The following is a 20,688-nucleotide window of genomic DNA, read 5'->3' on the forward strand; positions in this document are numbered from 1 at the left end:
GCCCTCGGCCCGCAAATGACCCATCCGAAGACACCAGGATTGTAGCTTCTCAAGCATGGCGCATGAGAGTGGGCCATGTATACTGAAGATTAAAGAATGACACAGCAAATTCACTTGGCAACAGACGAAGTGCGTCATAATAATACACTCCGATTACCAAAACAACCACGGCAGGAGGCTGTTCAAAGCAAGCCGCCTCCGGTTGAGGACATTGACACTGACCCCTTGAGAAAACCACCATCTACCAGGTTGAATCTGCCAGAGCCCAGCCAAACTGAGAAAATGCAGGTGGGTTTGTTTGGACACGAAGGAAAAGGTCATTCGTACTCTCGGTCTCTAGAATAAGAAAAGGGGAAAAAGTATGACAAGCCAACCACTCAGAAAAGGAGAGAGAAGAGTAAAGAAAAAGAAGACCGGCGTGGATAAGGCGTAGAGAAGCCGGGCTTGCATCCAGAGTGCTACTTCCACTACTATCCAGCTCTGAAGTCTGGTCGACGCCCATCTTTACGCGCAAGTCTGTCTCTCCATTAAACAGATTTTTGCGCCCATACCCCTCGACATGCAGTGTCCTCGTCTTATGCAAAGCAAACCTCGTTAGCGTCATTCAGTAGTCCATGATTGTCCGGTTGTTCTCTCTCCCAAAATTCCCACTTTTTACTGAGATGCGCACTGTACGCGCTCTGCACCTGGGTGTTCATCATCGTCGTCGTCCATTGCGGCACCGTGCGCCCTTCCGGCCTCTCTGGTCGGGTCGATGTTTTCGAGTTGGAAGTCTTCAGTCATGGCATCGGGAGGCGGAAGCTGCTGGGTGATGGTCCGTGGACCGAGAATGCGTTCCAAGGCAGCCTTGTCCTCAGGGCTGAGGGAGCCCTCACCGCCAAGCTTGGTCGGGAACTTGACGTCGAACTGGATGTACAGGTTGCCGTAGTCGTGATGCCTTGGCGAGGGCATACCCTGTCCGCGGATGACCTTGACATCACCTGAAAAACGTCAGCAAGTGGCCAAGCGAAAGATGGCAAAAACTCACCAGGAGAAATGACTTCGCCGGGTATTATCTCAACGGTCAACCACCTGTCGTCGAGGTGTTCAATGTGAAGGGTACCACCGGCCAGCGCGGTGACGAGGTCGACTTGCGCATGGTAGAACAGGTCGTCGTCCTTTCTCTGGAAACGGGGGTGGGGCTTCTGTTCAATCTCAAAGACCACATCACCGGGCTCGCTGTCGGGCAGCTGGTCACCCTCGCCACGGTACTCAATCTTGGTGCCGCTCTTGACGCCCTTGTCGACGTGGACGTGAAGAACCTTGCGCTCGATGACCGTCTTCTTTCCGTTGCACTGCTTGCAGCGGTCCTTCTCGCGGATGGTCTCGCCCTCGCCGTGGCAGTCGGGGCAGACAGTCTGGAAGCGCTGGATCATGGGGCCCATTTGGCGCATCATCATCTTCATACCGCGACCATCACAGCCGCCGCACTTCTTGACGGCGCCGTCCTTGCCACCCTTGCCGCTGCACTTGGGACAGATGACGGACTTTTGCAAGGCGAGCTTGGAAACCTTGCCGCGGTAGATGTCCTCGAGAGAAACCTTGTGAACGTGCGAAATGGTCCTTGCCTTCTTCGGGCCCATATCAGACATGCCGCCGCCGAACATGCCGCCGAAACCGCCACCAGCACCAAAGAATTGAGCGAAGAGGTCTTCGGCGGCCATGCCACCGCCGCCTCCGCCATGCTCGAGACCCTCCTCACCGTACTGGTCATAGATTTGACGCCTTTGAGAATCTTGGAGAACCTCGTATGCGTGAGAGAGCTCCTTGAACTTTTCGGCGGCCTCAGGGTTGTGCGCGTTCTTGTCTGGGCGAGGTCAGTGGTTGGAAGTATGAGAACGTCGGGTCTAGGCCGGCAGCATACCTGGGTGATATTTCAGCGCGCCCTTCTTGTAGGCGGACTTGAGCTGGGCCTCGCTGGCGTCGGGTGAGACGCCGAGAATATCGTAAAACTTTGTTTCCTTGACCATTTTGGCAGGCGGATGAGGCGAGCGGACGAGTCGACGGAACAAACAGTGGGTTGGGTGTCAGACAAGGCTGAACGTGGAGGAGGGCGGCAAGAGGGATGCGACAGTCGCAGCCAGTCGAGAGGAAGGTCTGGGCGGAAACAAGGGTGAGCAGGGCGTTTGTTGTTGAACGTGTTGGGTGGTCAACGGCAGAGGGACGGTTTGGATGCGCGTGTGTTCCGCAAAAGATGGCGCGTGTTGCCGAGACGAAAGCAGCAGAGGAAGCACGTACTGTGGACAGGCAGAGGGGTCGTATAGTGGGGTTCAGTTCAGAGTCGCAAAGCAAAGCGGAAAAGGAAGCCTGGGACTTGATATTTCTCGGCCGGGGGTGGTGGGAGAAATGGTTGACGACGAGTTGCACGGCTAGCATCTTCTGTCGCTTGGCTTGGGCTTCGGTCGCTTCTCTGGCCTTCGACCCTCTTCCACTTGTGTGGCTGTGGCTCTTGTTCCTGCGCCTCACCTGGGCTCTTCTTCCCGTCTGGGCTGGGCTGGGCTGGGCTGTTTCTTCGCGCCACACCCGCTGGCACAGCTTCAACACCTACCTACCTGTGCACAGGCCAGTTCCAATCCCCGGTCCTAATGATGCCCAAATTTTCTGAGTCTTCCATTCTCCTCCCACTACCGCTACCGCCATCACCCTAACATGTCTACCTCTGACCCTGGATTTTTGGCCGCCCTCGAAGAAGCCGAGAAGGGCTACAATGAGGGAGGCGTTCCCAGTAGGCCACTCACCTGGGCCACTGCATTGTTGCCAGCTTTCTAAATCTGCTCTTTTAGTAGGCGCATGTCTCGTCTCAAGCGATGGCAAAGTTCTTGGGAGGGGTCACAACATGAGAATCCAAAATAGCAGTGCAACGCTTCATGTATGCTCTTTGCCTGAATTCCCTTCATACCCACAGCACATGTGACTGATAATGGCCTACCTAGGCCGAAATTTCTGCCCTCGAGAACGCCGGCAGGTTGCCCGCCTCGGCCTACGAAGGCGCGACCATGTACACGACTCTGTCACCTTGCGACATGTGCACCGGTGCCTGCATTCTCTACAAGGTCAAGCGCGTCGTCCTTGGAGAGAACAACACCTTTGTCGGCGGCGAAGACTACCTCAAGACCAGAGGCATCGAGGTCATCAATCTCGAGAGCCCCGAGTGTGAGGCCCTCATGACCAAATTCATCAAGGAAAAGCCGGGAGATTGGTAATTCATTTTGACATTTCCGCTCGTGGAACACTGCTTACCAAGCTGACAGGAACGAGGACATTGGAGAACCGTCTGCTTGAACCACTCGTGACCTTTAAGCAGAGCCATGTCGAGTGACAGAGAAACGGCATAAGAAATTCAAAACAACCTCATAGATGTACCGAGCGACGCCCATGATGCGTGTCCTGCTGCAACCTTGAAGCCAGTAGTCACAGAATGGCGCAGCGAGCCGAGTGGTGACTGTGCATTGGGACCAAGTCTGTCATCGACGCTGCAAAATTGGCCGTCTTCGACACACGGCTAGCGATTCTAGGCGGCTGCCGATGGCCTGATCTTTCGTTTCGAACGAGGACGCCCATGGCAGCTGCATAGCACCAGGATAGTTAATTCGCGCTTGCAATGCTTCATGGACCATTGAGGAGATCAAGCGCACTTTGCAAAGCCTGCACCACCTTTTGGTCTGCATGTCTCGTTAGCAAAGGGTCGTGAGCAGGGTCGTATCACTTACAATGCTGCCGCTTTTGTTCGCCTTCTTCCTCGGTGTGCTGCGTGTAAGCCATGCGTGTTTTGAGACTACAAAGCGTCCATGGTAAGTAAGGACCCAAAATTGGCGGCGGCGGTCTTACCGTGCAAAAGAGCGATCGGTTTCATAGTGGGTTGTCGTGCTGGACCAAACTTTGAAGTACTTGATGTGAATCAGCAAGAGTAGATAGAAAGCATTGAGACCATGTGCACCTTCACGAGATCAGTGAAATCATTAAGCAGTTTCCGCTCTTCATTGTTCCTTTCATCCATGGCTTGGTGATAGCGTGCCTCGAGTTCATCCCAATCCAGACCCGGCAATGGCTCGTCTGGGTCGAATTCGTCGTCGTCAATTTGTTCCTGCTCTTGCTGGCCAGCAGGGGTCGGCGTGGTACTGCGAATGCCTCTCTGAGTGCCTTGAGATGACGGGGAAGATGATTGGATCCTGGGACCAGATTCCTCCGTCATATCGTGCGACCTTTTTCGGGGAGTGCTTGAATAATTTGGCTCATCTTCCCAGGACAAGCCTCTAGAGGCCATGGCGAAAGGTGAAGAGTGAGAGGTTGTTGGAGTTGAGCTGGTGGATGGGTGCAGCTTTGGCCAAGAGCCGAGAGATCGGCAGCAGGGTCAAGGCCGCTGCAGTGCGTCACAAGCCACTCCTGGTCGCGACAAAGTCAACTCCCACCATCCCCCAACCACCACTTCCACCTTCACCTGGAAAGCACCATTTCCCCGTGTCGCCTCTCGAGCTTACCGGCCTCGTGTGGATGACTAGCAACCTTGTTGGCACCCAGCAAAGGTCAATATGCGCTACCAGCTGCTTATTCCGAAGTACCGCTCCACAATCGCAACCATTTCGGAACCTTGACTCTTAAGAAGCGACGTCCACTTCACCACCGTGCGCCATGGTGTGTGACATTTGTGCCAAGGATCTGAATCCCAAAGTCCGCGTCCTCTGCCCAACATGCGCCCGCGCTGCTCTCTACAACATACGCATCGACCTAGCCACGGTCCTCTTGGAAAAAGAGACGCTGGGAAAACATGTCGAAGCCGTGGTGAGCGGGACCGACGATCAAGCCGGGCAAGCCGTGTCTCTTGGCGAGATATTGGTTGACACGCACGAAAGCTCCAAAAGGACGGCAGTCGAGCGGGATTATGCGGCGGCTGCCGAGTCCCGGGACCGCGTTCGCCAGATAACCCAACAGGCCGACTCTCTGCGAAAGCAAATCGACGAAGGCAAGAGGATGATATCTGCTCGTAAAGCCGCCATGAGCCAACGCCGGTCCGACCTCGAGTCAGCGACGTACAACATTGACGAGCGACGAGGAAAGGATCTGACCAACGTGAAGAGCGCCATTCGGGCTGTCAAAGAGGCGGACGACGTCGGACACCGAGATGATATACGAAGCAAGGTCTGGCACTGCAAGCATGCCGCAGAGGTCGCCGGTTTGAAGCAGCGAAGACGTCGCACTCGCGATGGACAAGTCAAGACCGAGTACTACATCGGAGGAGTGTGCGTGCATGATCTACGGGACCTGAACAGTACGTTGCCTGTGTTTGGCACGAATGTACGATTTTAACTCTGGCGCAGATGTTCCGCCCTCCCAAGTCACGGCGTCTCTGAACCTGGTGGCCGGCCTTGTGGTGCGGGTTGCCAACTACCTAGCCATTCGCTTGCCTGCGGAGATTACCTTGCCACACAAAGACTACCCACTCCCCACCGTATTGCCGCCCTCGTCGTCCTATACGTACAAGGACGTGCCGTTCCCCGGGAGCACGCCGCAGTCGTCCAGTAACAGTCCTGATGCATCTCGTACTCTGGACCATCAGCGGCCGCTGCCCCACCCCCGGCCCTTGTACACTGACCGAAAGCTACCGCAGCTTGCCAGCGAGGACCCAGTGGCCTTTTCTTTGTTTGTAGAGGGAGTCAGTCTCCTGGCCTGGGATATTGCCTGGCTGTGCCGGTCACAAGGAATCAGCGGATTTAATGAGTGGGAGCATATTTGTCCGCTGGGGAAGAATGTGTGGAGATTGTTGATTGAAGAAGCAAAAAGCACGCTTGCGACCCTGGAGTCGGAGAATGCCAAAGGCAGGGCTGAAGCCAAGGCCAAATCGACGCAGGGGGGCGATGTCATGATGGGCTACTTTTCACACGGCACGTCGAAAGGATTTCTCGGAAGCGCCGAGGGCACGAGCTTCATGAAAGGCTGGAAGTTCCAGACACCGACCAGGACCGTGGACAAGGTCAAGTCGTATTTGCTTGGCGAAATGCAGGGGGCAGAATGGGAGGTGCTGGACGAAAAGGAATGGGAGAAGGAAGAGGACGAGCAGCAAGTCACGGAACGGGCCAAGCAAGACAGCGGTGTCACGGCAAAGAGGACGTCGAGCGGGACCACCATCACAAGTGCGGGACCAGGATACGGGAGCACGGATGACAGACAGGGCAAGACACGAGGCACTAACGGGTGGATGAAATTGAAGAGCAGGAACGAGGAGGTGAGATGAGGATATTTTTCGGATGGAATGCGGGGAGCATGAACCCGGGAGACTGAAAATAAACACGGGGAGACGGACAATGGCCATGTTTCTGGCAGCATGAAGTGGATGAGGGGCCAGAAGAGGAAACGTCGACACGAAAGGGCGGCAAACGAGATGACGATCCAAGCAAGCGCAGGTCGACCTGTCAGCTTCATGTTCTTCGGCGCTTTACGCCGGCCGGCACGCGGGGCGGGCACCGGCTCCCCGTCAACAACCGAGGAAGTCCAGGTGTTTGTCGTGTGTGTGCAAAAGGAAAGGAAAGGAGAGGAAAGAAAGGAAAGAAAGGTAAGAAAGGGAGTTGAAGGCTTCGCTTCGGCTTTATGTCGCTCCGGCTCCGATGCATGCATGGCAGGGCAGAGCCTCAACACCCACATCCTGCTCCTGCTCCTGCTCCTCCTCCCCTTCCTCCCTCACTCATCACGTCCCTCGCCATCATGGGAAAAATTATATACGATGGATGGACTAGGTAGTCTTCACCTCAGCCACGGCGCGAGTTGATCGAAATGCGGTGCAGGGTGCCGGCTCAACGGGGCCGAGGGCGTGGATCGATGCCGGAGTCGTCGTGATGAAATTTGGACCGACGGAGTGAGGTGTGCTTTGACTGCTTGGCGCTCGATACCGGAGACGTCACTCGGTCTCTCCGCCCAGCGGCAGAGCCAGCATCTACACCACGCGCCAGGGGCAGCTTCTGACTGAGTGGCCTGTGGTTGCGCATCCCCAGAAGCCCAATTTCCACTTGCACTATCGCCCTCTCCCCTGGCCCTCCAACCTCTGTCTAGCTATCAAAAGCCCACCACCGTCCGTCCCTTGTCTTGTCCACATTCCACTTCACCAGGGTCTTGCCTCAGTCGTTCTTTTTGCTCTCCATCTCCATCCAGCCCGCTTCACTCGTTCAGCGGCTACCTGCTTTCTGCTTCTGACTCGAAAGAAACCCATCCGACATGAAGTCTGCCCTCTTGGCCGTGGCCGCCGGCGCTCTGCTCGGCAACACGGCGGCCGCTCACGCCCACGACAGCCACCAGAGCTTCCACCAGCGCCGCCAGCCTGGTCAGCTCGAGCTTCGCGAAGCCAACGACGAGTGCGTCTGCAGCACCTACGTGACCACCGTCACTGGTACTCCCCAGCGTGAGTTGCAACTCTTCCACCAATTCTCTTTTGGGCCCTGTCGCTTATCCTAGAATCAGTCGTCACTCAAACCGAGGTCGTCACCGCCACGCCCCCTGCTGCCACTTCCCCCTCGACTGAGGCTCTGAGCTCGACTCCTGCTGCTAGCTCCTCTGTCCCGGACAACGTGCCCACTCCCTTTGTCACCACTTATGCCACCCCGGGCACCTACACCATTCCCGCCAGGACCGTCACCGTCACGAGCTCGACCACCGTCCCCGTGGCCACCACCCAGACTCTGACTTCTGGTGTCAACACCTACGGCGGTGTTACTACTTCGGTCGTCACCGAGACCACCGTCACGTGCCCCTACGCCACGGTCGAGACGTCTGGATCCACCACCACCAGCGTCATCAAGACGACTTCTTACTACTGCCCTGGCAACGGTGTCTACACTGTCGTGCCTCCGGTCACTACGACCGTCCCGGCCGACACCACCACCGACTACCCCAAGGTGACCTCGTACACTCCCGGCACTTACACTCAGCCTGAGCGTACCGTCACCATCACCAAGACCAACGAGGTCTACACCTGCCCTGTTGACGGCACCGAGAGCACTGCCACTGGCCCCATTCCTTCGGCCTCGAGCGCTGTCGGTGGTGCCTCTGCTCTCCCCTCCAGCGGTGCCCCCGTTGCCAACTCGGCTACTCCTACGCCCGCCCTGACTGGCTCTGCTCAGGGCTCCCCTAGCACTCCCGTCGGCACTTCTTCCGCCACTCCTTCCACTTCGGCCAACGGCGGCAACGGCATGTCCACCAATGGCAACCAGTGGGCCATTACCTACACGCCCTACAACTCTGACGGCACTTGCAAGAGCGCCGACGACGTCAAGACTGACATTGCCGACATCAAGGACAAGGGCTTCACCACCGTCCGCCTGTACGCCACCGACTGCGACGGCCTCGTCAACGTTGGTGCTGCCTGCTCCGAGTCCACCCTCAAGATGATCATTGGTATCTACATCAAGTCCGACGGCATCTCGGCCCAGGACACGCAGGACCAGGTGACTGAGATCAAGAACTGGGCCAAGGAGGGCAGCAACTGGGACATGGTCGACATGGTCGTCATCGGTAACGAGGCCGTCTTCAACGGCTGGGCCACCGCTCAGGAGCTCGGACAGTTCATCAGCACCGTCAAGTCGACCTTCAGCAGCGCCGGCCTGGCCCCCAAGGCTTTCACCACCACTGAGACGGTCAACATTGTCCAGCAGTCCGACTTTGACAGCTACATCTGCCCGGCCATCGACGTCATCGGTGTCAACGTCCAGCCCTTCTTCGACGGCAACACCGCCGCCGAGGACGCCGGAGACTTCGTCGTCAGCCAGCTCGGCCTCGCCTCTAAAGCTTGCCCGTCGCACAAGGACGTCACCGAGGTCTTCAACTTGGAGTCCGGCTGGCCCCACCAGAGCAGCACCAACAACGAAAAGGCCGTCGCCGGCTCCTCCGAGCAGGCCACCGCCATCAAGAGCATCATCGAGAAGGCCGGTACCCACTCGGTCATCTTCTCCTACGGTGACGACACCTGGAAGGAGGGCGGCGAGTGGGGCGTCGAGGGCTACTTCGGCTGCGCTGACCAGATCGAGCTCGTCTCGGGCGAGCTCAAGATTGGCGGCCTCACCATCTCGGCCTCCATTTCCTCCGAGGGCATCGACGTCGATGTCGACTTGGACTTTTAAGCATCTCGCCTAGTCGCAATGTAGTGGTTATTCTGAGGAGGAGGGGGATGATGGATTGGTGATTTGTAGCGTGCAAGCGTGCGTGCGTGCGTGGGTGGTGGAAAAGTGATACCATGTTGGTTTATTTCTGGTTCTCTTTCTTTTGTACACCCAATTATTTCAATTGAGAGAGCAGATGCAACACCTTGAAAGAGTCTTGGTGCCAACGGAAGAACCGTCTAGTGTGAATAGTTTCTATTTTGAATTCAAAAGACATCTCGACAACTCCAAGTCCGCGAATCTGTTGTTGTAGGGCTGAGGCCAAATGGCAAATCTCATGGCACTCAAGACTGCACCTCCATGTTCGGGCTTATGGATGCCGCTACCAGGTCGTGGACCCGGCATTTGTCCACTGCAAGTCTGTATGTGGTGAATTCAGCCACAAGATAGACAAACACAAGCACAAGGGCCGCACGGGCACAGCACCACGCACACTTGACGTCAACACATGGCACCAACAATGGTAGAAAAATATAGGTTTTCAGGACCTTTGCTACAGAGAAAAAGGAGGGCAAATCAGTAGTTAGGCAGAAAGAGGGGGGGAGAGAGAGAGCAGCCATGCTATGCCATGCCATCCAAGCAGAATCCAACACAACAGCACGCCAACCAGGATCGACTTGGAGTTGCACGCTCGCATTGATGATCAACAAGCCCGGGTATCATTACACAAAGTCGTAAGAGTCATCGTCGCGCTAAGGCGGCCCTTTTTGTCGTTTTCCGCACTGCTCTCCAAATTCTCCAATTGTCGCTGAATCACACACATTGTTTGGACTGCCGCTACTGCTGAGCCGGTTGCTGCACAGGAGTGTCGCGGCGGAAGCCAACGCCAGGGATGCGACTCCTCAGAAGAAGACTGCTGCAAACGACGCTGACGCTGCTCAGAGCCATGGCCAAGCTAGCCCAGACGGGGTCAAGGCGGATATGCGAGCCGTTGCTCTTGACGGGGTACAGTACGCCGGCGGCGACGGGCATGGCGCACAGGTTGTAGACGAGGGCCCAGGCAAAGTTGAACCACACGCGGCGGAAGACTTTGCGGCTGAGGTCGACGAGGGTGAGGACGGCTTCGAGGTGCGACGTCACGAGGATGAAGTCGGCCGAGGAAATGGCTACGTCGGAGCCTGAGCCAATGGCGATGCCTACGTCGGCGGCTGTCAGGGCCGGGGAGTCGTTGATGCCGTCGCCCACCATGGCCACGATCGCGCGGCCTGACTTTTGGTTCTTCTTGTTGCGTGAGGGTAGCGTCTTCTGCAGGTGTTGGACCTTGTCCGCCTTTTGGTCTGGCAGCACGCCGGCGATGATGTTGGAAGCGGGGATACCAATCTGCGAGCCGACAGCGTTGGCAGTGGTCGGGTTGTCACCAGAAAGCATCCACACGTCTATGCCGCGCTTTTGGAGCGAGGCGATGACGGCGGCAGATTCGGGGCGGAGAGCGTCAGAGATGGCGAAGAGCGCGGCAAGCTTCCAGCAGTCCGACGAGCCATGGTCTTCGAAGCTCTTAGTCGAGGCATCGTCTGACTTGACGGCCATGAGGGCGACAGACTTTCCTTGCCGTTTCCAGCTATCGAGAAGTTCAGTCGTCGCGGAGCCGACGTACACGTTGTGGTCAGCCATCAAGGCCTCGTTTCCCAGAATGGCCTCCATAGACCGGTCCGAGAACTCCTTTGACTCAAAAGATCCCTTGAGACCCTTGCCAGGAATCTCTTCGACTGAGACCGTCTCAAAATCTTCGGTGGTGTGCGCCGCGCAGTAAGACGTGATGGCGGTGGCGATGGGATGGCCACTGGCTTCTTCGAGTCTACGAGCGACACCGAGGACTTCCATGGCATTTTGGCCACGCACAACCTCTGCATCTGTCACCGATGGGTCACCTCCCTGTGTCAGTGTACCCGTCTTGTCAAAGACGATGCAGTCAAGATCGCTGGCTTCTTGGAATGCTTCGCCACCACCCTTGACCAGAATACCATAACCTGCAGCCAGTCCACCACCAACGAAGAGGGCTGTCGGCGACGCAAGACCGATGCCACAAGGACAGGCGACGACAAACAGCGATATCGCAAACCGCAAAGACCACAGCACCCAGCTCCCGGTGTGGCCTCCTTGGTACTCTTGTGGCAGCGTGCCACTGAGACCCAGGGAGAGCCACACAACCCATGTAATGACAGCGATGAGCACAACACAAGGAACAAAGTGACCAGTGATGAGATCTGCGACCCGCTCGACAGGGGCTCGGCGGGTCTGGCCTTCGCGAACAACCTTGATGATCTGGTCAAGCATCGATGTGCCTGAGATGCTGGAAAGTTTGACTTGGATCGGACCTCCTTTGTTGACTGTGCCGGCAAAGACAGTGTCTCCAATCTCTTTCGTCACCGGGCGCGACTCTCCAGTGAGACTGGACTCGTCAAACTTGGTGCTGGCGTCGAGCACTTCTCCGTCAAACGGGGGCGAGCTTCCGTGTTGAACCCGAACAGTGTCACCCACTTCAAGCAGATCGACGCTGATTTTCTGATCCTGCATTTGCACCGGGTCAACCAGAGTCGCCTCGTCGGGTCTCAGCTTGCCCAGAGCCGTCACTGCATCACCAGTCTTGGTCTTGCTATACGCCTCGAGGAACCTGCCAATGAGGAGGAACATGGTCAAGAAGACGACCGAGTCGAAGTAAAAGTTTTCATCTCCCACCTGCTCTGTCCCCGTCGCACTAAGAGCGAGCTCGGCCACCGAAGCGAAATACGCAATTGAGGTGCCGAGCGACATGAGCATGTTCATGCTGCCGAAACGATAGAATCTTTGGAGAATCGGCACTTTGCTCCCGGGTCGCCAGAGGGCCTTGATTTCCTTGATCGCCTTCTTGTGGAAGGTGTCAGCCGCGAGGAAGTACACAGGGGTCGCGAGAATGAAGAGAGCCCATTGGGTGCGGCTGACGTGCCCTGAAAACATGCCACCCATGAGAAACATTTTCCCCGGGTTGTGTTCGGGCACTAAACTCATGTAGACGATGCCGATGACAAAGGTGGGAATGGCGATTGTGACGGACAGCGCAAGGCGCACCAAAGTCCTTCTCCTCTCTCTGGCGTGCAACTCCCGCGCGCGCTCCTCAATGGTTGGAGGCTTGTAGACCGAGGGCTCGAATGCAGAGTTGGCGTCGGCAATGCCCGCGAGAATCGACCGGATGCTGAGGGTGGGCACCTTTGGCACGTACTTGACTTGAATTATAGGGTCATCAAGCGTAGCCTCTTTGAATACTGCCACAGCCCCATCGAACTTCCGCATAATGGCATCCGTAACAGCAGCAGGACAGTGGTGGCAGAACATGCCATCGATGCGAATTGACACTGTCCTTTTGGCATCTCTTGCCTCGTCTTGACCCGCCGCTTGCACGCTGTCCAGGGCCGCATCGAAGCCAGCATCTTCAATGGCGTCCTTGATCCGGTCCGTGTTTTCTTTTCCAGTGAAGACGACAGTGGCGCTGTTAGAAATCAAGTTGACCTCGACACTATCGACACAATCGACCATTTTGAGGGCATCGTTGACACTGTTGGTGCACGCGCTACATGTCATGCCCCCGATGGAATACACAGCCTTCCACTTGTCATTCGGCGGTTCGATGATGGACTTTCTTTGGCCATTGTTCTCAATCTCCTCGACGCTGTCAAGAGCAGCGTCGAATCCAGCATCTTCGATGGTGCTGATAACGGCATCGATGTTTTCCTTGCCCCGGAACTCGACTTGAGCACTGTGGGTCAGGAGAGAAACGGCAATGGACTTTACGCAAGGGAGCTCCTGCACCATGCGCGTGATGGCGGCTACACAAGCAGAACACGTCATGCCGGTGATGGCGATCGTTGCTTGAAAGGACTGCGGTGCCTTTGGTTCCGTGGCGATGACGGAGTCCAAGCTCCATCTCGAGATTCCAGAGTCGATGCTGTACTTTTCGACGTCGTAGTCCTCCTTCTTGTCAACAAGGCGGCGGACGTCCAGTTCGACGCCAGCGTCGGCGTGGACCTTTGTCGAGGCATCAGGGTTGACCTCGGCAGCGCAGAGGGCGCATTGGGAAAGGTGTCTCTCGCGCTTGTGCATTTCGGTGTCGGTGGTTGGAGCTTTGCTGCTAGTAGTCCATGACTGTGTCCAGTAGCGTACGGCTTGGTCGAGGCTGTTGGCCCAGTCGGGATCCTGATCCGAGGTCGAGGTGATCCTAGGAGAGTTTGTTGGGGTAGCGCCGTCAAAGACGCTGTGGATCTCGAAGCCAGCGAGGTCCAAGGCCTTCAAGATTTGGTCCTGCGGCAGGCGGGAGTCGTGGTGGACGGTGACGCAGTGGTTGACGATGGAATGAGAGATTTGGGTCGGGGGTGGAGACAGGCCTGCCAGAGACTCTTGGATGCTGGTGATGCAGGAGGGACAGTGCAGGTTAGATATGAAAATGGTTGTGTCCTTTTGGACCGGCCGGTGTGAGTCGTGGCCCGGCATGTTTGGTTTTGGACGTCGCACTGGGCAGCGGAATGAGGAGTGGCTGAAACTGCGAGTGAAACTTTTGTGGGCTGCAGCAAGGGCAGTGCAGGCGATGAAGATGAAGGGAGGGAGCAGCTTTGGTGCATTCTTGTACGGTTGCGCTGAGCATTCCTGATGGGAGGAGGAGTGGGTGGTGGCAAGGCAGCCAGTCGCACTTTTCGCGCAACCGCACATTGGCCGCATCCAGCTAAGCTTTGACGCGCCGCTCCGCCCGCAAACCAACAAAACAACAGCCTCATCCTGTCGATGCAGGGGAAACTCTTGACGATGCGCGCCCCCATCCAATGATCCCACGCTCTTCATGTATTTCTCCACGCACGTCATCATCAACTCGAAGCGCAGCCCTCATGAAACACCACATGCACAGGCCCCTCGCACGCAGCCCGTGTGCCACTCCACCATCACGACAACTTTTTTTTTTTTTTTTTTTTTTTCTTTCTTTCTTTCCTTCCCCGGCTTGGCCCCCTCATCACTCAAATTGCCCAGTCTCTCGCTGCCAGCTGATCTTGTCCAGAATCGCCTTCCGTGTCTCCAATTCGGCCTCCAACGTCTGAATCTTCGCTTGCAGCTCGCTTACCAGCGCCATCTTCTCGTTGAGCGCCAGTCGAGCAATCTCTCTGCCCCTGGCCATGCCCTGGGCGCGTAGTACGTGCCTGCGAAGCGTGCTCTGGAGCGCTTCCGCCGTTTCTTTTCCCACGTCGACGCGCCGGTCCCTGAGCAGCCCCATGACCTCGGCCACAAGCTTTTCCCCGACATCCTTGCCCCCCGAGCCTGCTGGACTTGCCATGTCCCTGTCCCTTGCTGTCCAAAAGGGCTGGCTGCTCGCTGGCGTCACCGTTTTACTGACCGATAGTGGTGTTCTTGGTACCTCGTGTGCTGCTGCTGGCGTCGCACCTGCGCTGCTCTTGATGGCCTTTCGTGGGGTAAAGGGAGCTATCGCACGCTCTAGCTGCGATGCCTCCGACGCATCGAGCGAGAAGCCAAGATCGTATTCCAATCCGCCGTCAGCCTCCTCTTGGAATCTCCTCTTGGCGCTGGGCGTGGCCTGAGACTGGTATACTGGTGGGGGCGATCTTGGAATCTCGTCCCGTACACCCAGAGTGTATTGGTTCATGGAATCCTCTCGACCGTCGTCTCTCCTCTCATCATCGCCTCGCTTCGGTGCTGCCTCTGCCTCATCCTGCCACAGGAAGAAGCCACACTGCTCCTCATCATGCTGCTGCGGACAAATGAAGAACCATCGCCCGGGGTTTCTGGACGTCTTGGACTGCAGATGTTTCGCCGGCAGCTTTGGCTTGCAGGCGCAATACCAAGTGTCGTGGTAGTAGCTGCCCTGCGCTCTTCTCTTCCGACCACTGCCTGGCGCGCTGCTGCTGCCGTTGCCCCGATATGGTCGTCCTCTTGTCTGCCCGCCAGACGCGTTCGCACGTTTCGGCGTGAACATGGGACGCTTTGTGCTCCCTGAGACGACGTCAGTGCAACACGCAAACTGGATATGCCAGGGTACACACGAGCACACTTGTGTTGTCTAGTCAGAATGCCAACAGCGAAGCTGCCTGAAGGCAGTTTGTAGAGACTGGCCTTGTTGGATGTTGATTCGAGCTAAAGGGCGCGGGGCCCAGAAGCTTCCCGTTGGCTACCGGCTCGGCAAAGCTCCAACCACCCCATCCAGCCAGCCACATTGACAGCATTAGCTACTACTACCTTGCTTTCCCATTGCCGCAAGCTAACTTTTACCTTCAAGATGCACGCTTACCTCTACAAAATAAAAAATGTGACACAATCAATCAATCCCTGTGCGCCCCTTGTGCTTTGCAACCACCGGACCCCTGCCTCGACGGATCCTACTCGTCTTACAGTGTACCCGCTGCCTTCGTCATCCTCACCTATGCAGTCCCCTAAAAACCCCCTCTCATCTTGCCACGCCTTACTACGCCTCACTGTCTCTACTTGGCAAAGTGTAGGTCGTAATTCAACCACTTCCTGGCAAGAACCTGTGGCACGTCGAGGCCTGGCTTGCCATACGTGAGCGGGGCAAAGAAGAGGAAGCTCCAGAGTGCCACGGCAAGTATCACGCCAGCCGCGCCCCATGATGCCAACATCGACTGTCCGATGATCCTCTCGCGCACAGGTCTCCTGCGCACCATGCCCTTCTTGCTGTTCTTGCCGTTCAATTCGGCCGCCGTGGGTGGTTCAATGTTAAATATGAACTCGACGAGCGCTCCCGTGACAAGCACCGACGCCAAGTGCGCGGGCAGGTAGTGATGTAGGAAGAGTTGACGGCCCATGATGAAGAATGGCAAGTAGTGCGCAGCCCAAGTAAGGAAGAAGAATCCTGTCGAGTTGTACAGACGTGACCGAGTGCCTAGCGTCCTTGTCAGCAAAACATTCCTTGTCCCAAGCAGACCAGTATATTCGACTTACGGTCATCAAGCGCATCAACGCCCCGGCGCAGTGCCAGCTGATCTGCCCCGATGATGCCGGCAAAGACGGCGAGCAAGCTGCTGGCAATCCACCATCCCAAGGGGTTGCCCACAAAGTAAATCTGCTGCCTGGTCTCATTGTCCGTCCAGAAGCTGACACCGCGCAGAAGGAATGGCCAAGAGATGGGGAAGCTCGAGTACGGGTGGCTACTGGTCAAAGCGTTGTTGTGGAAAAACATGGCCCGCTGAAGCTCCAGGTATTTCCTGAAGAAGGGCAACTTCTTGACCTTACGAGGCTCATGCGCGCGACGTGGGCTGTCTTCCGGAACAGACGGAAGCTCTTCAACGTACCAGACGTTGCTTGACTGCTGAACAGCCTTGTTTCCGTTGATTTCGGCCTGCTTATAGGCCCAGTCCGGAAGGGGCGTCGTATGAGTCCACATGGCGACCTTGGTGGGGAAGTGAACCAGCTTAAAGTGAGACGCCATGCTTTTGAAGTCCTGTCCGGGACGACCATTCTCAATTCTGATTTCAAAGACTGTGTCATTGAATCTCTCGCCGTTGGCCGTCAGCATGTCCACGGTCGTAAATTCTTGGTTGGTAGGGAAGTATGGGGAAGCGACGTCATGCGTGAGGAGCACCGTGTTGGTGCCGAGGTGAAGCAGGCGAACCAAATCACCGTTCTTGACCTCCCGCGGCTTGTCGACTGGAGCCTGAGCAGGAACAATCTGCCAATGATTGTTGGTGTCGTTGTGGGGATATCCAGTAACTTGCTGGCCCTGCGAAGAAATGCGGCCATCATCGTATCTGAGCGGGTACTTGTCTGGGTGGCTGTGGAGGTAGACCTTGGTCTCCTTGTGGCGAATGGTGATGGCATCGAAGTATTGAATGTCCACGGATTGCTGCATCATGATGTTGTCGCTCAGCGTCTCTTGGAATTCAGGTGTCATGAAGTCGTCACCGGGACCAGACCTCGTGAGAATTGTGAAATGCACCTGGAACCAGAACAGGTAGAGCATGAAGGGGATGACAATGAGTCCAGTCATACGTGCGGCAAAGTGCTTGCCAAAGTCAGGGAGAGAAAGTGAACCTTGGCGACGGTTGATGTCAAGCAAGTCCCACAGGTCGATGGCGACAGGAACGCCGACAGAGAGGAAGGTGAAAAGTCCCACGTACTTTGTGGAAATGACGCAGCTAAGGGAGACTCCGGTCAGGAGGAGCCACTTCCACCATTTTGCCGTAAAGGGAATATGGCGCTCCTTGTAGAACTTGATGTAGCAGAGCACACTCAAAGCCATGGACAGGATGAGCCCCGCGTCCAACAAAATCAGGCGGGTCTGGCCAATGTGCGCATTGTCGAGGAGCAACAAGCCAGACGCAGTTATACAGGCGGGCAAGCTGTAGCCCGACTCCCACATGATGAGAAAGACGACGGGGACAGTCAAAGCGCCCATGGTAGCTGGCATGGCGCGGTATGCAACGTAGGGCACCTTGTTGGTGATGTACGAATCGCCAATGTTCTCGAAGAGGAACGAGCCATCGTATCCGACCAGCCAGCCAGCAAACGCAAAGAGAAGCTTTCCGAAAGGAGGGTGAACGTCGAAGAAGTAGGTCCGTTGCAGATAGTACGAGGCAAACTGTCCAAGTCGAGTCAGCTTCAGGCCGGCGCAAAAAAATCCCTGGATGCCTCGAAGCTCCAAACGACCAATTTGGGGGCACGCACCTTGCCAAAGTGAACCTCGTCGAAAACGACCTGGTCAGGATGGCCAATGTTCCAAAAACGAGAGATAAAAGCCAGTGCCGTAATCACAGTGATGGCGAGCTTGTAGTCCCACTCCCTGCCGAGTGCGTTGGAGGGGTACGGTTTCGACTTGACCTTGTCGGCATCGCTGCTGTCGGCGGACGAGTTCTCGAGAGAAGGAGTCGCGGAGCGCTTGGACTTGTCTTTGCCGCGATACCGCACGGGGGCGGGCGAAGACATGGTGGGCCACAGGCTGCGAGCGGCCGACGAAAGCTGGGATGAAAAGGACGGGTTAGATCGCGACCGCATGGTGAAGACGGCGGGAGGGCGACTTACAGACAAGGGAGGAGGCAGGGACGGGGGAACAATAAAAAGAGGACCAGGGAGGATGGTGAAGACAAGAATTCAAGAGCGAGGGTGGTGTGTTGGTGGTACAGGTTAGGTGTTCTTGTTGGAGGGTAAAGAACGCGCCAGTGCGTACCGGAGTTGTGGACATGATCCCCCCTGCTTCTTTTGGCCCTCACGCCTCTCCCCTGGCGAGCCCCACCAGCGCTCGCCTGCACTGGGCTGCGTCGAAACATTAAACACCAGAGCTCTGTTTTATCAACCACCGCAGCTCTGCGCAGAGCCGCCTACCGTGGCCTTGATCCGCTAGCCAGTAAATCCAGCTCCGCTACCACCACCGCCGCCTCCGCCCCTGTCTCCGTCGTCTTGGCCGCCAGCCGTCCCGTTAAGCATATTTCCCGTAGCGGCGTCATGACGGCGCCCGGGATGCTGCCCGTGGCTCCCCGAAACATGAGTGGATCTACGCGCGGCATCTGTCGGCGTGGAATGTCTCCCATCGCAATTCTTTCTCATCATTGGCATGAAACCACGCCGATCCCATCCATCTGTCTATTTCCCTCGCGGGCTTGCGTCACCTGCTCCTCGTCTCCTTTGCCTGTCGGGCTTGTCTCCTCTTGATGCCAACCGTCGACTCCCACCCATACAATGCTCCGGCCCCAAACACCAGCATGGCTCCAAAGAGCATCTGTCCGCTCATCTTGTTTCCGAACAGCCAAATGCTTATCAAAAAGCTGACCAGCTTGCGGATGTTGAGCACAATCGTGACCGTGACAGCCGACGTGTTTGCGCTAAGTAGGTTGACGCCGCTAATGCACACCAATTGCGTGACCGAATTGAGCAACAGCATGAAGACAGACTCGGGCATCGTTGACAGCAGTCTCTCCACCGAGCCTGGCAAAGAAGAAGACACGACCCCAGCTACACGCAGCGGCGGCGACACTGCCAAGCGATCGAACTGGCCCCGTAGAGTACCCTGGAGTGGCATGAACATGGGGATGCTAAGGAAATGCGAGTAGAACAAGTTCTCGTCCCAATGCTTGCCGTGCTGCTCGTAAATGTCTTGCACGTAGACGCCCATGTACGCAGACAGAAGCTGCGCGATTGCGAGAATGACCAGGCCTGCCTCGAACGAAGCATCTGAGAAATTGATGCCCTTGGTGCTTACAGACTTGCCCTGTGGTTGATCATGTCAGGTTTAGGAGGCTGGGAAATCATGGATTCTTCGACAACTGACCTTTCCTGCAGCGTCGGCACGCGCAGAGACTATCACGCCAACCGTCAAGAGCGCCACGGAAAACACTTGCAGAGTGGAGTAGCGCTTTCCACGGAGCCATCCGGCAGCCATGGTGCTGGCACTACCAAAGCTCCGGAGAACAATGTGGACGGGCACGGCAATGTTGAAGGCAAAGGCCCAATTGTTCAACATGTTGACGGCGAAGAACATGGCCGCGCTCATGCACCACTTGTATAGGGGTACGGAGCTCCGCTTCAGGAAATAGGGCTGACTAGGGTCGAACTGAGATGGAAAGGTAGCCAGCACCGTAAGAATGAATTGCCCAAGGGTTATGAGGAGACCTGGAGCATGTCAATTCTGGAGGAGACTTCAACGACAAGATCGAGCAGTACATACCACTGTCTGGTTCTCGCCTAGGCAAAATTAGTAGATGCGCCAAGTCTCGTGACATGTGTACTTACTTGACAATTGCCTCGAGGGCGTAGACCTGTTGGAAATCTGTCAAAAATGGAACGAGCAGTGGTATGAGCTGGATACTTGCATTAGAGCAGCATCCTCCGAAGATGAGGGCCGTGATGCCAATGGGTGCAAGTGGCAGCATTACGATTACTGGCAGTATATGCTCGCTGAGTGGATGCTCTTGGGATCAATCCAAAAAAGATGCAATCGAGTCCGGGAAGGAATGAAAAGCTGAGAAAGGGCCAAGCCGGCCAGGTTGGAAGACGCAAGGGTTCGCTCGCCAGTGATCGTCTGCTAGAAGCCAGGGTCAGAGAGAAATCGAATTGTTGGCGCGCGGGCCTGGCCCTCGCTCTGGAAGCAGCAGATCGATGGGCTTGCAGTTGAGGATCGCCGCTTTGACATGCCAATGCCGACGGGGAGCATAAAGGTACCATCATGGACAGAGATGGCTTCGAGCCGAAGTAGTTCGAAAAGGGTGCTTACTAATTTTGTTGGCCCTGGTTGCATGCGTCATGTAAGGTACGTAGGTCGTCGACGGGAGTATCTTTACGCCATGATCCTGGACTGTCCAGGTCGAGTTTGCGGGAGCCGTGGGTGCGGCGAAAGTTCTCAGGACGAGGATTCGGCAACCGTGGCATCGAGTCGGAGACCGCCCATGCGCCTCTTGGCTTTTCTTCGCCAGGCGTTCTGATAGGGCTGAAGATCAAGCTCCCTGCTAGAACCCGCCAGCGGAACGGCACGACATGGCTAGGTTGATTGCGATTAGGGAACAAAGGCAAGCTATGCAGCGCGGAACAGCTCCTC

The 20,688-nt window shown here is 56.4% G+C and overlaps 9 protein-coding genes across 9 annotated transcripts; 3 read left to right on the forward strand and 6 right to left on the reverse strand.

The window, feature by feature from the left end:
- Positions 1-365: 365 nt before the first annotated feature.
- Positions 366-2,110, reverse strand: IWZ02DRAFT_137466 (uncharacterized protein). Its single transcript, XM_066761712.1, has 3 exons — positions 1,904-2,110; positions 1,028-1,846; positions 366-980 (listed from the first exon to the last, which is right to left on the reverse strand). The coding sequence occupies exons 1-3, from the start codon at positions 2,007-2,009 to the stop codon at positions 655-657; spliced, it is 1,251 nt and encodes a 416-aa protein (XP_066626370.1). The 5' UTR covers positions 2,010-2,110; the 3' UTR covers positions 366-654.
- A 578-nt stretch (positions 2,111-2,688) lies between these two features.
- Positions 2,689-3,321, forward strand: IWZ02DRAFT_487642 (cytidine deaminase-like protein; the record flags this gene model as incomplete). The annotated part of the gene is made up of 4 exons (XM_066769393.1): positions 2,689-2,764; positions 2,823-2,908; positions 2,973-3,238; positions 3,291-3,321. The coding sequence occupies 4 exons, from the start codon at positions 2,689-2,691 to the stop codon at positions 3,319-3,321; spliced, it is 459 nt and encodes a 152-aa protein (XP_066626371.1).
- Positions 3,322-3,497: 176 nt separating this feature from the next.
- IWZ02DRAFT_137580 (uncharacterized protein) lies at positions 3,498-4,438 on the reverse strand. The gene is made up of 4 exons (XM_066761713.1): positions 3,977-4,438; positions 3,868-3,926; positions 3,750-3,814; positions 3,498-3,701 (listed from the first exon to the last, which is right to left on the reverse strand). Exons 1-4 carry the CDS (start codon positions 4,301-4,303, stop codon positions 3,646-3,648), a joined length of 507 nt encoding a protein of 168 aa, XP_066626372.1. The 5' UTR covers positions 4,304-4,438; the 3' UTR covers positions 3,498-3,645.
- Positions 4,439-4,486: 48 nt separating this feature from the next.
- IWZ02DRAFT_137646 (UV radiation resistance protein and autophagy-related subunit 14-domain-containing protein) lies at positions 4,487-6,360 on the forward strand. The gene is made up of 2 exons (XM_066761714.1): positions 4,487-5,305; positions 5,355-6,360. The coding sequence occupies exons 1-2, from the start codon at positions 4,669-4,671 to the stop codon at positions 6,266-6,268; spliced, it is 1,551 nt and encodes a 516-aa protein (XP_066626373.1). The 5' UTR covers positions 4,487-4,668; the 3' UTR covers positions 6,269-6,360.
- An 882-nt stretch (positions 6,361-7,242) lies between these two features.
- On the forward strand, positions 7,243-9,140 carry IWZ02DRAFT_430200 (beta-glucosidase 5; the record flags this gene model as incomplete). Its single annotated transcript, XM_066766038.1, has 2 exons — positions 7,243-7,426; positions 7,486-9,140. 2 exons carry the CDS (start codon positions 7,243-7,245, stop codon positions 9,138-9,140), a joined length of 1,839 nt encoding a protein of 612 aa, XP_066626374.1.
- An 816-nt stretch (positions 9,141-9,956) lies between these two features.
- On the reverse strand, positions 9,957-13,640 carry IWZ02DRAFT_371726 (E1-E2 ATPase-domain-containing protein; the record flags this gene model as incomplete). Its single annotated transcript, XM_066764585.1, has 2 exons — positions 9,957-13,124; positions 13,203-13,640. The coding sequence occupies 2 exons, from the start codon at positions 13,638-13,640 to the stop codon at positions 9,957-9,959; spliced, it is 3,606 nt and encodes a 1,201-aa protein (XP_066626375.1).
- Positions 13,641-14,151: 511 nt separating this feature from the next.
- IWZ02DRAFT_430202 (uncharacterized protein) lies at positions 14,152-15,126 on the reverse strand (the record flags this gene model as incomplete). The annotated part of the gene is made up of 1 exon (XM_066766039.1): positions 14,152-15,126. The coding sequence occupies one exon, from the start codon at positions 15,124-15,126 to the stop codon at positions 14,152-14,154; it is 975 nt and encodes a 324-aa protein (XP_066626376.1).
- Positions 15,127-15,266: 140 nt separating this feature from the next.
- IWZ02DRAFT_473504 (protein O-mannosyl-transferase 1) lies at positions 15,267-18,298 on the reverse strand. Its single transcript, XM_066768985.1, has 4 exons — positions 18,183-18,298; positions 17,829-18,119; positions 16,107-17,742; positions 15,267-16,047 (listed from the first exon to the last, which is right to left on the reverse strand). The coding sequence occupies exons 2-4, from the start codon at positions 18,084-18,086 to the stop codon at positions 15,629-15,631; spliced, it is 2,313 nt and encodes a 770-aa protein (XP_066626377.1). The 5' UTR covers positions 18,087-18,119; positions 18,183-18,298; the 3' UTR covers positions 15,267-15,628.
- On the reverse strand, positions 18,299-20,390 carry IWZ02DRAFT_442701 (UAA transporter). The gene is made up of 5 exons (XM_066766979.1): positions 19,967-20,390; positions 19,887-19,912; positions 19,822-19,838; positions 19,426-19,766; positions 18,299-19,365 (listed from the first exon to the last, which is right to left on the reverse strand). Exons 1-5 carry the CDS (start codon positions 20,024-20,026, stop codon positions 18,763-18,765), a joined length of 1,047 nt encoding a protein of 348 aa, XP_066626378.1. The 5' UTR covers positions 20,027-20,390; the 3' UTR covers positions 18,299-18,762.
- Between the last annotated feature and the right edge of the window lie 298 nt (positions 20,391-20,688).

This window comes from Phyllosticta citriasiana (assembly GCF_038021145.1).
Source record: "Phyllosticta citriasiana strain CBS 120426 chromosome Unknown IWZ02scaffold_2, whole genome shotgun sequence".
NCBI lineage: Eukaryota > Fungi > Ascomycota > Dothideomycetes > Botryosphaeriales > Phyllostictaceae > Phyllosticta > Phyllosticta citriasiana.